Source organism: Sinocyclocheilus anshuiensis, unplaced genomic scaffold (assembly GCF_001515605.1).
Source record: "Sinocyclocheilus anshuiensis isolate Anshui unplaced genomic scaffold, SAMN03320099.WGS_v1.1 scaffold2047, whole genome shotgun sequence".
Lineage (NCBI taxonomy): Eukaryota > Metazoa > Chordata > Actinopteri > Cypriniformes > Cyprinidae > Sinocyclocheilus > Sinocyclocheilus anshuiensis.
Window position 1 is genome coordinate 77818 of NW_015554063.1, and position 12988 is coordinate 90805.

At 36.5% G+C, this 12988-nt stretch overlaps 1 protein-coding gene across 1 annotated transcript in view; it reads left to right on the forward strand.

Annotated features, from left to right (window-relative positions):
• LOC107668617 (VPS10 domain-containing receptor SorCS3-like) overlaps positions 1-12988 on the forward strand; it is a 60354-nt gene that overhangs the window by 18456 nt on the left and 28910 nt on the right. Inside the window, exons 3-7 of the mRNA XM_016460560.1 lie at positions 5264-5363; positions 5453-5611; positions 5785-5858; positions 7923-7987; positions 11852-11970. Of these exons, the coding sequence (XP_016316046.1) occupies positions 5264-5363; positions 5453-5611; positions 5785-5858; positions 7923-7987; positions 11852-11970 (517 nt within the window). The remainder of the gene's footprint in view (positions 1-5263; positions 5364-5452; positions 5612-5784; positions 5859-7922; positions 7988-11851; positions 11971-12988) is intronic.

Below are 12988 nucleotides of genomic sequence, written 5' to 3' on the forward strand. Positions count from 1 at the left end.
TTTGGTTGTGTTGTGAGCATTTGCGGCGCGTTTCTGTTTTTGCAGCGTGTTTCTTTATTTGGTTGTGTTGTGAGCATTTGCGGCGCGTTTCTGTTTTTGCAGCGCGTTTCTTTTTTTGGTTGTGTTGTGAGCATTTGCGGCGCGTTTCTGTTTTTGCAGCGTGTTTCTTTATTTGGTTGTGTTGTGAGCATTTGCAGCGCGTTTCTTTATTTGTTTGTGTTGTGAGCATTTGCAGCGTGTTTTTGTATTTGATTGTGTTGCAAGTATTTGCAGCACATGTGCTGTCAAACTGATGAAGATGTTTTCTTAATTTGCTGGTGCTTTTTCTATTTGCATGTGTTGCAGCGCATTGAGCTCTCTCGGCCACCGTAGCAATTAGTTTAAATTAAAGTGCTTTTTAAAAGGTAGTTTAAATATATCTTTATATGAAATTTCATAATTCCTCCTATTGTTTTCAAAATATGGTTAAAGTCTACTGCTGAAAGTAATGACACATTTATGGTAAGCTAAAATATACATTTATGCCATTTCTATTGAAACTTGTTTAGCATGTATTGTCATGTATTTGTAATTACACATTTGTAATGATGAAGTTGCAATTTAGTATGTAATTTATTAACTTTGGTATAATTTGGATATATTAATTTATAAATTTTTATTAACTTTTAACTTAAATGTAATATCTAATAAGGCATCTACAGTTTTAACCAATTTAATTATATTACAATTATAATACAATAAAAATGTATATAATTATAATCAAAGTCCTTTACATGTGCTTTAGTATGTTAGTCAACACATGAAGTGTAATTAACTTCTTTAAAGTATGACAAATGGCTATTTAAACAATTATTAAAATTTACTTTAAAACATTTAATTTTACATTATTATTATAGTGCACTTTTTAAAAATGTACAAAAGTGTAGTAAGAAACTGTTTTATACTTTTAAGATTTGAAGCACACTATAGTGCACGTTCAGTAGAAGTAAGCTCACTTCTTTTTCACAAGGGGCAGCTCATAAATTAATGTAAATAAATAATCATCTGTTGTACGCCTTCTGTATGTAAAGTTTGCCATTCCTCATGGGTGTGTGTTACAGACTCGATATGTTTTACTTAGTATTTTATAGTGAGAGCACAGGGACCATTTTGTAACAGTGCTAGGAAAAGGGCAGGGACATAAAGCTTGCATTCTTTCAATAGTAACTGGTGTGAACCTTCTAACTGCTGAAGCATTGCTGAACCAGCCTGAATGAAATGATCTGATAATGCTGTGGTATTAGTATTTCGCTTCCAGCCCATTACAAATCAACACACATTCGTACATTGGCCACAAGTGCGTTAGTGGCAAGTACAGCAGCCTATATGAATGGCAAAGATCTGGGATGAAATTCTGCTCGGAAGCACTTTCACTGACCATTGCTGATATGCCCCTGGGTGAAGTACTTAATCCCTGTCTTCTCCTGGGACGCTCTGTACCATGACCCGACTCTCTCTCTGTCTCTCTCTCTCTCATAGTGCGTAGACAATGGAAAGAAAAGAATTGCAAGGTAGCTGTGTAAGCCAGGCTTGTACATAAAGAAAGAAAGCACTGACTATACATTCTGTCACCTCACTTTTTGAAAATTTTCCCCCATTAATTTCGACTTCACATCACAGAGAACAATCATTTACTCATTTATAAACCCTCACTATTCACAAAACAATTTTTCTGGCTTTTTACAAGTTGCTGAGAAGCTCGTCGTACTTTAGTATGCTTTTTTAAGTTTCCGATTAGACTGCTGCGGTGCATTTCTCTCTGGCTGTCTGAAAGGGTCTGTTTAAAAATTCCCCTCTCAACAGGGGCGTTTCTCACTTGAGCATTTCCAAACTATTTTATCCATTAAAATGTCTCCCAGTGAAATCTACAGTTCACTGTGATTAAAGTACCTTTAATTAAATTTAAAAACCCTAGACCCTCAATTTTTGAATGGCTAACTGGTTCTGTCTGAACTAGTATAGCCCCTTTACTTTTATGCTTCTGTACTGTTCAGACCTGCAATGGAATTGGGGCTTCAAAGATGTTGAATTGACAATTTTTTGTCCTTAATTTAATTTAAATATTAATAATATTTTAAACTAAAATGATTAGTGCTTTATTTAAATCAGCCTAATAATACAACATAACCACCTCTCTGCACCTTAAATTTAATTACTCTATTTATTATAGTTATGTGCTTGATTTTTCCATTTATTAAAATTGTGATTTACACATAAACTCTATAAATAACAACTGGATGTAAATGGAATTGAACTAAAGAGTAATTGTAGCCACAAGCGCAACATGATCATCATCATCAGTACAGCTGATAGTTGGATGGACTTTTGTTCGTTTTAATTAAAAGAATAATGAAAACAATGTTGCAACAATTACACGGCCTACTTGATATGTTTTGGGAGATATGTAATATGACATCATCCTTTATCAACATGCCATCACTGCAAACGTGCGCATAGACACAAATGCTCGCGCTCGCACACACATACACACTGCAATCACCTTGAAGGAAGGCTTTGTTTAATTTCTTTTTGGCTGCAAGCCCTGATGAGATTTCCTCTCCTGGTGTGTCACTCAGAGAGGGAGGTGAGCTGGGGAGTTTACAGAGAGAAAAAACAGAAAGCCATTATCAAACTTCCACAAACAGAAATGGCATAAACAGGAAATGAGGAAAAGGAAAGTGGAGGAATGGGAGAGGAGGAGGAACAAAGAGAGAGCGAATGGAATAGAGAGAGAGAGAGAGAGAGAGTGACAGTAGCGGGGGGAGGGATGTGGCATCGTGTTATTAAAAGAGGTGAATGTTAAAGCTCAGCTTGCAGGCTGTAGTAAATTATGTCGGTAATAACAGTATGAATGATTAATGAATGTTGCTGTTGGCGGCATAAAAGGAGAAAAAAAAATATGAAGACAAATCACGGCTCATTCAGAGGAGCTAGTTAATCACACTCTCCTGTGTTTTAAAATAAAGATACACGCTCTAAAAAGTATCCAGCCTGCCCATGCGATTGTTAAATCACACACACGTACCCAGGCGTATTTGTCCTGAGAGGAGGAGTAATGTCCTCTTGAGTACAGTGCAGATAAGCTTGACAGGACCAGAAACGTCAGAGGAGCTTTTTAGGGCAGGAACTCAAGCACCGTTCGAGGGCACTCAGAGAACCATCTTCCTCTTCACCTGTGCCGCTACAGCTTACACAACCCAAATAACCTCAACAGCTCTGAACGGCCGTGTAATTGTATCCGATGGTAAAAGTGTCAGAGTATGAGCACTCTCAGTGCATTCAGAGATGAGCACTCGAGGAGATAATGCTTCAGACGACACATACACGTGTGCTTCTCCAGCAACTGTCTGGCCTAAAACCATTAGCGTTATTATACTTGTAAGAGTTCGGCAGACTCTCCTGTCTGCTGTCGTACCTGCTGGAGAAGAGACGGTGTTAATGAGTTCCGATGGAACGGAGACGTGCGCATACATAACAGCTTCAGTTAATTACGCCAATGACTTCTGAAAATCTCAGCTTCGCTGCAGATGTGGCGCACCGTGCTCCTGACACGTCGAGTTATAGAGCTCGCGTGGGGGATGCAGGTTCTAACATGGCCCATGATGTTTCCTGTCACCTTTTATTGTGCCTGTCTAATAAAAAGGCAAAAGACTGTGTCCACATGTCCATGTTATTTTGAGATTTTGTACTAACCAGCTGTGATGGCAACAAGGGACACGCAACAAGACATTTTGGTTGTTTGGTTTCTGTCCTTCTGGGTAGCAGTTTGTGAAATCGAACTGGTCCAAAATCCTGATCCACACAGCTGTATATTCAAGTTCTTAAAGGCTCTTTTGTCGCTTTTGCCCTTTCAGTGAGGACATAAAAATCACATGATTCAGAAAACGTCTTGTGTCACGCCCGGTTAGGACAAGCTGAATGGCTTAAAAAAATCCTTAGCTCTTCTTTTGTGTTTTCACTTTGCTTTGTTTGAAATCAAATGTCTGTGTGGGTCAATGACACACGAGTATCTACAGTAAAGAAAAGGAAACATCTTAAAAGTAAGGAAAATCTAAAGATATGTTTCAGTTGCCTAGAAATACTCTTTATATTGCTTTCATATTGTTTTGAAAACTTCTACGCCATTTAAGAAAAGTTTCAGTTTAATGACTCATGCAGTGCAATCATCAAGTAGCAGTAGTATGTTTCTTGTGTCAGTGTACAGTGTACTCATTTTTTGGTGTATATATACATATATATTACATTTTCTTTTAAACATGAATAACTAACCTATAAATGTCATAGTTTTGGATTTTTATAGTTTACCACAGAAGAGGTGTATTCAAGTTATTATATGAATTGGATTTTAATTTAAAACTAATAAGGTTCCATTACTTGTTAACTATATTAATTAAAATTAACTAGCAAAGAAAAATACTTCTGAAACATTTATTAATTTAAAGTTATTTTAAACATTTGCATTTAAAAAATATTATTATAAACATCAAAAGTTGAATTTGTTAATGTGATTAATACTTTACAAGAAGATTACTTTTATTACATAAAACATATACAGTAGATTACTCACCCTCATGACGTTTCAAACCCGTAAGATTTTCGCTCATCTTCGGAACAAAGAATTAAGATTTTTTTTTTATTAAATTCAAGAGTTTTCTGACCCTCCATGGATAGTAATGCAACTGACACATTAAAAGCCCAGAAAGGTAGTAAGGACATCGTTAAAAAACTCCTTGTGACATCAGTGGTTCAACCATATTGTTATGAAGCTATGAGAATACTTTTTGTGTGCAAAGAAAACAAAAATAATGTCTATGCAGGGTCAGAAAGCTCTCAAATTTCATCCAAAATATCTTAATTTGTGTTCTGAAGATGAAAGAAGGTCTTACGGGTTTGGAACGACATTTTTGGTTGAACTATCCCATTAAATAATAATAAGCAATACATTTGTTACAGTATTTATTCATCTTTGCAAACTTCATTTAATACAAATACAGCTGTTCATTGTTGGTTCATGTTAGCTAAGTTCCATTAAATAATATTAACAGATACGACTTTTAAAAATGTGTTAATAAACGTTGAAATTAACATTAACTAAGGTTAATAAATGATTTAGAAATATTTTTTCTTTGTTAGTTCATGTTAACTAATGCAGTTAACTAATTTTAACAAATGTAAAGTGTTTCCATATTTAAAATAAATGAACAGATAAATTATGTATTTGTAGGTCAGTAGATTTTGGGACAACATACGAGAAGCTGACAGATAAAGTGATGATCAGAACGATGCTGAGCTATCTGTACGTCTGTTCGACCAATAAGAGGAAGGTGAGTGTGTTCAAATGCATCAGAGATACAGATGTATAAAACTGTCAGATAGAAAATATCAAGCTAATATAATTCTTCCTCTTCCTCAGATCCTGATTTTATCTGATCCGGAGGTGGAGAGTAGTTTACTTATCAGTTCTGATGAAGGAGCCACTTTTCAAAAGTTCAATATTAACTTCTATATCATGAGTCTTCTGTTTCACCCAACTCAGGAGAATTGGATACTGGCCTATAGCCATGATCAGAGGGTACACACACACACACACACACACACACACTTGCACAGCCTCAAGAGGTTCTACTTCTACTGAACAATTAAAAGCAGATAATGTGGATAATTAAGTGTGAGAAAGGTAATTACCTTTGTTGGCTGCAGTTAGGGATCTTACAGTGAATGTGTCTATTTTTCTTTTGGCTGCAGCTTTATAGCTCGGTGGACTTTGGTAAAAAGTGGATTCTTGTTCATGAGAGAGTAACTCCGGGGCGATTCTACTGGTACGACACACACACACAGATGGAGTAATTTTTTTACTGATCATCAATCTCATATATCACGCCTACAGTGCAATTTCACACTGAAAATTAATCTGACTGCAAGAATATACCTGCATGCGCGCACACACTATCACAGACTGAAAATTAATCCAATATTAAACCCACTCTCTACATCCAAAACACTGACACTGATAAACTTACATACACACACTTTGTATGTCTCTTTCCCTTCTCTCTTTCTCTATCTACCTCCATCTATCTCACTGTCATGTCACATCTCTCTCCCCTGTGCTTCATATTAGCTTATGGTTGGAATTTTGATCAGGCTTTATATTTTAATCCCATCAGTGTGAGTTTTCTGTGTTTGTGTGAGGTGTAGTCAAAATAACTGGTTGCCTGTCACAAGCTCGATGAGCTGTGGAGACAACCAACAACACGTCTTCACCGCTGGGTTTAACGTCCCAATGCACGCACACATTTCTCTACATCCTTTCAAAAATATATATATATCTTTTCTTTGCTGCTTTGTACTGCGATACGCACACACACACACACACACACACACACACACACATATAGTGTTCTGATTGTGTTTGTGTCACTGAAGCCCTGCTGTGTCAGGTTTGGTGACTACAGAAAGGGAAAATGGAAAAGTTTAACCTCAGAATATAACAGGTCTCGGCATCAGACTGGGTTTGAGAGGAATGTTTAACCTCCCCTTTCAATTATCCAAGTCTGAGTTTAAAGTCTGAATGGGATTGAGAGAGATGTTGAACCTCAGACAGATAATTGAAAGAAAGATTTATTTTCAGACTGAGATTTTGAGAAGTGCTTTAATCTTAGACTGGGACTCTGACTGAGATTATTGAAGGCGTTTAAATGTAGTATTAGTTTGGTAAAACTTTCAATAAGGTTTGATTTGTTAATGCATTAGGTATCATGAACTAACAATGAACAATACATTTACACAATTTATAAATCTCGATTAATGTCAATTTCTACATATACTAAAACATTTTTGACATTTCAGGTTCAAGTAAATTATACATTTTATAATATATTTTATTTACTTTAAATGTCTTAAATCATAATAATCTCTATTTTTTTAAATGGTAGTGAACATATACAAATGTTGCGTCGTAGATTAGCAAATTGGTTTTACTTTCATCAGGAACCCACTCCAGCTGATATATCTCAATGTCTGTCAGTGATGGACCACTTCCAAATCACAGTCTGACTCTTGAGATTGAGCCTGCCAACTCGAGGGACCTGGACTTCTGCAGTTTGCAGCTGACCATTGAAATGCTGAGCAGCATGCTGTTTCCAAATCAAGATCACATGAAAACGTTTATGCTGAAATGACAAGAAAATTTCATTGTAATCTTAAGAAAACAACCTTTTAAGAGGTTTTAATGTCACACTGGAACTGATAGACACGTTTAGAAGAAGGGGTTTAATATCAGACATGCAATAAGAGAGATGTTCAAATTCAGATTGAGATTGAGACTGTAAATAGGATTTAATATCAAACCTGTAGAGGTGGAATATCAGATTTTTACTGAAAGGTTTAATTTTGGATTGTAAGATATCAGATTGTGATTGTGTTCAAACTGTCTCAGAAGAAAATATGGATAACAAAAGACAAGATGTTAAGATGATTAAAAACCTCAGAAAGAGGATATGATGGCGAGTGTGTATGTGCGTCACAGGTGAAAATAGGTAAGAAATGAAAGTGTGTATATGTGATGGAGAATGGTTTGTGGGAGCGAGCTGTGTCTGTGTGTGTGTGTGATTAATTGCTATCAGAGCAACAATAAGGATTCACTGGAGACAGACTGTCTCCTACTGGAGCAGTGGAATTATGCTGTCCATCACTACCCCTCCATCCTTCCCCTCTCCTCTTCCATCACTCTCATGCTATTACCGTACTCATCCGTCCATCCCCTGCTGGCACCGCCTTCTCTTTCCTTCCTTCTTCATCTCCTCTCTACTGGAGCCCTTCCTGATTGTTTTCTTCTCTTCTGTTCTTTTTTGTTTTCTGTCTTTTTCTTTTTTCATTTTCAGGGCGCTGAGTGGTCTGGATAAAGAGGCAGACCTGGTGCACATAGAGGCTCGAACTGACAGTGGACGTTAGTCTCTTTCTTTTCCTTCTTTTGCCCCTCAAATCCTGTCTTTCTTTCTTCTGCCTTTTTCAGTTTCTCTCTTCCTCCCCTCCTAGCACTATTGCCTATGCTCCTATGCTTTTTTTTTTTCCTGTGTCGCAGTGAAAAATGAACAGATGAATTGTGGACAACTGTAAATTCAATAGTAAATGGTTCTGGCTTCGTTCTGACAGACTGTTGAGCTTGTGTTTTATCCTTGTGGGACAGTGTTGTGCATTAAACTCTATTGATATGAGCCTGACACAACACAACAGGCTCTAAGCTACGGACAGTCTAACAACAGCAATACATTTAAATGTGTTATGAGTGATGCAGCGGTTACACCAAACTAAATTTGAAGCACGGGGAAATGGAGAAGGTGGCAAAAGCTTCTTTAGTTTTCAGGCGGAAATAATCAAACCTCTTCTAAAAGAAGGATTTGAACTAGTTCTTTCAGTCCATTCTATTTAATAGGCTATCTTATCTGTCCATGCCTTCACAGTAGAGCAGGCATGTGGAATCAGAGTTGGGCAAAATTCTGAATTGAAGAACTGGCTCCTTTTCAATTCATGAGCTGCAAATTGGCCACACCCTGAATGACAGGGAAAGGAATTTAGTGAACTGCACTTCAAAGACATTCACACAGGCAGGGGTGTTGCTAGACCCTTTTTACAGTAAAATACCACTGTGCCCCTGTAAAATATTATTGATAAATCCTCATGTCATGTGTGTTTTTTATCAGCGGTTTAGAATCAGAGCTAGTGATGCCAGATTTGCCAATGAATAACTCCTTTGATCTAATTAGTCAAATGGGTTTGCAAAAAGACCAGGGGCCTCATGTATAAACGTTGCGTACACACAAAATGGGCATAGACGAACATATCTGTATTTATAAAAAATAAACTTGGCGTAAATATGTGCACACCTTATGGATGCTCTCGACTTTCCTGGAGTGAGAAAAGTAATGAAGTAAACAAGGATTTTAAACTCTGTTTTCATTTTGATATGCATATTTACATTAAATATTCCACTCTCATTAATGGAGATAAGCACTGAAATTACATAAAGTCATTACGCAGAAGTTAAAACAAAATGAGGCTATATGAATTTAGACATATTTGTAGCGCTTAATCACTTTTCCTGTGGCATGCAATGTTTTAATGACAGCGAGGAGCGCTATAATAATTCATATTTAAACTAAACTGCAGATCTCATGTTATGAGAATTTTTTTTAGTGAGAACAATGATTAATGATGCACACTTACTTTAATATTATGGCGGACACTGGACCGTTCCACTGCTGGAACGGTCCATTGTCCAGTTTGAATAATAGCTACTGTACAACTGCAGCTGCACAGAGGTGTTGATGTCGTATGAAGGCATCTCCACAACATTATGAAACATATCACTGTATTGAAATACTATTTGGCCAGTGGAAAAGAATGAGGTCAAGTATATTCTAAAATGAGCTTATCTGAGAACTAAACAGTTTTGTTTTTATGCGTATTTTGATATATTCTAAAAAATTCTGGATGATTTTGGCAATAAAAATTAATGTGGCACAAATGGCATTTAGTCCGTATCTCATATTTCCTTAATGTCTTGTACTTTTGACGTTAAACATGGTGTCACGTGGATGGGAATATGCATGGAAATGATATTCAGATGAGGTTATGCATAGTAAAACGAGGCGTTGTAAGCTCCATATATGGTGATTTCGGGGAGGAGACAGGGTGGAGATGCACGTACGCACAATCTTTCCCTGACTGGGATTTATAAAGGGATTTTTGCGCAGGTTCTGGCATGGTTTTATAAATCTGAAAACCTTTGTGCGTACGCAAAATCTAGCTTTTGTGCGTACGTACACTTTTAGGATGAAATCTATGGAGAATTTTATACATGAGGCCCCAGAAACGGTTTGTGATTCAGTTTGATTCATTCAGACAGTTCATTCACGTACTGCAGTGGTTTCTCACACTGAAACAATAATGAAATATTTCATAAGACAGAAAACAAAAAGAATGCTGGATATTTACCAACAATTAATGGTAGAAAACAAATTTTGTTTTTCAATAACGTGGCAGCTCTTTATTGTGTGTGCAGCTTGTAAACAACTCTGTACAGCAGATAAAAACAATTTATACCATTTTATTTTAAAATAATAAAAAAAAATTATCTGTGATCCAGTACTGATGAAGGGCTAGAAACTACCCTAAGCACAGGTAATGCATTCTGGGAATTGAAGTGTTCTTCCACTCCAATTTACTGAATATGATAAAGCTTTAAACTTTAAGGCTTTTAAACAAGTCAAACTTTGTTTTCCTAGTTTAAAATTACAGTTAAATTCTTTGAATTTCCATTCATTTTAATTCTGCTTCCATGTAGAACATGCATTCTTTAGAGGCTCTTTTTCAGTGTTATTACAAACCAAGGGGTCTTCTAATTTATTGTAGGCTACTGGACAAGTTGGTGATAAGAATGTGATGAGAAATGCAGCACAATAAACAGGGACTTTGTTAGTTTAAATTAAACTTTACATTTGAGATGCATTGAGTTGCATTGTTATATCAGTCACATGCTAGTTCAAAAAATCAAACTGAGAAATGTTTAACAATAATCACACATTCTTTTCTAACCAGTAAGAGTAGAGCGTAAACAGATGCTATCAAGCCCAAAAATAGCCAAAGGCACCTTAAAAGTAGTCCAGATAATTGTGCAATAGCTTTCTACGAGAAACAGACTAAAATGTCAACCAAAGTCATTATACTTAGTGCTTATTCAAAGTTAATTATTCTTAAAAGTTATTCTTTAAATTTGTCTTCTTCAAACCTCTACATATACAATAAAATCACCATAGACTAGTGGCTATACATTTGACATACACAAAAAAAACTGAAATTATATTTTCTTTTATTTGCAACTTCAATTTGTACAGTTTAATAAAATCTGAATTAACCTACAACAAGCTAGATAATAAAATCACTATAGACTAGTGGCTATACATGTGACATACACACAAATTTTATTTGTTCATGGTGCATATTCAATATTAAAACAATTAAGACGTACTGCATTCTGAAACATACTTGACATCAGTGTCTTTTAATCAAACATGATATGCTGCGTTGGAAAGTGGAAGTGCAACTGATTTGAGAGATTTTTTGAGATCAAGTAACAGATCTGGAATATAAGGGGAAGTAAATGACAATTTTTTAATTTTTGTGTGAACTATGTCCTAAGTCCTCAAGTTGTCAGGGATGGTGTTTGTTGATATTAGAATATTGATGTTCAAGTAGAGATTTTAAATGGATTTTTAAGTTCTTTATGAACATTGTAAAGATCAGTAAGAAACTTCTAAACCCGGTATCCATTAATGTCATGTAAAAAGAACTCCGTCCTTAACATTGATCTGAAAACATATATTAAAAAAAAACTAAAATGAAAGACATTATATCTCCTACTCTTCATTTTGTTCAGAAATACCTGAAACAAATAAAAAAGTTATTCCTAATCTGTTGTTTCTTTGTTGGGCTCTTATTTTCTTTCTGTCTTTGCTTTCTCCCTTCTGTCTTTCTCTGTACTTTTACTCCCACCCCCTCTTTCTCTCCCTTCTGAGTGAGGATGGATAGCTAGTAGAGAGACTGATAATGGAGAGCACTGATTAATTTGGCTAGACATAGAGATGTGTGGGAAGTTTGTGTGTAAGTTCTAGATTGTGTTTGTTGTGTGGGTGTGGGTGTGCCAGCGAGAGTGAGAGAGATATTGATCATCTGTTTTTTGTTTGGTGTAGATCAAGGCGTTCTTGTGCACAAGCGTAACCTGTGTTGATAAATCTGTGTGTGTGTCTCACAGAAATGCAGTATATTACCTGCCGAGCACAAAAGTGTTCAGAGGAGGGTAGGCAGTATCCATTCAGCGGCCGAATTGACACCAACTCACTCGTGGTGCAGGACCAATACATCTTCTTACAGGTACAGATGTGTGTGCGTTTCATAAAGTGCATAAGCGTTTGTGATTTAGATTGGTGTGGGAGATACCAAAAAAGTGTGTGTGTATGTGTGTGTGTTTCACGATAATCTCTGTCTGACTCTTTTTGTAGCCCTCCTTTTATCTCTGTCAGTGGCGTGTAAGTGAGGGATAACCATTGAAACCAGCCTCTCCATCTTTAACAGCAGGCCAGGCCAGGGGAGGACAGGACACGGTTTTGAGTGAGAATCCCAAACCTGGACCCTCCTCTGTCAATACAAGCGACTTTCTTTTGACTTTTGTAGCTTGAAGCTGTTGGATTTGAGTTGACAGAGAATAATGAGGTTATTGATTCAAAAAGTGCAGGGACAAGAGACTGTCTGACACCCCACACCTCTCGCAGGAAAAACACAGTGTAGCACCATCCTCACCCTGTAAAAGTGGACACACACATGCACACACACACACACACACTGCCTCATTCTTTGGACATCCAAGCTCTATTGACACTGGATCAATCGAAGCATTAGAGCTTTAATGCACTATGTTTACAGCCTAATAGCTACAATCTACTTGATAAGAGTGTGTACAACATGTGCGTGTGTGTGGGTCAGGTCTTGCCAACGTTCAATACATTTACATTGCGCTTTAAAAGTTCGATTTCAGTCTGACCAAAACAATAGTTTGCTACCGAAATGCTTTTTTTGGATTTTTGTAAAGTCGGACTGAGAGAACTAGATAATGTGATTGCATCTTGGCTTCATTCAACATGTGTATATGTTCATCAGATTGCAATTGGTCTTGACATTGTGTTTGCCTCAAAAGAAAGATATGGATTTAATCCTTCAAATATTTGATTAAGCATTGTGTACTTATACAAAATCCCCCCCAAATTTTGACATAATTTTTGTGTGAATTTGTCCATTTAAACACAATACTTCAGAGAAAGCTTAATATTTGCACGCATTCTGAGGCGTGGGTTTGCGCGCTTCGGATGAGCGCATGCACAAATCTTCTCACTGC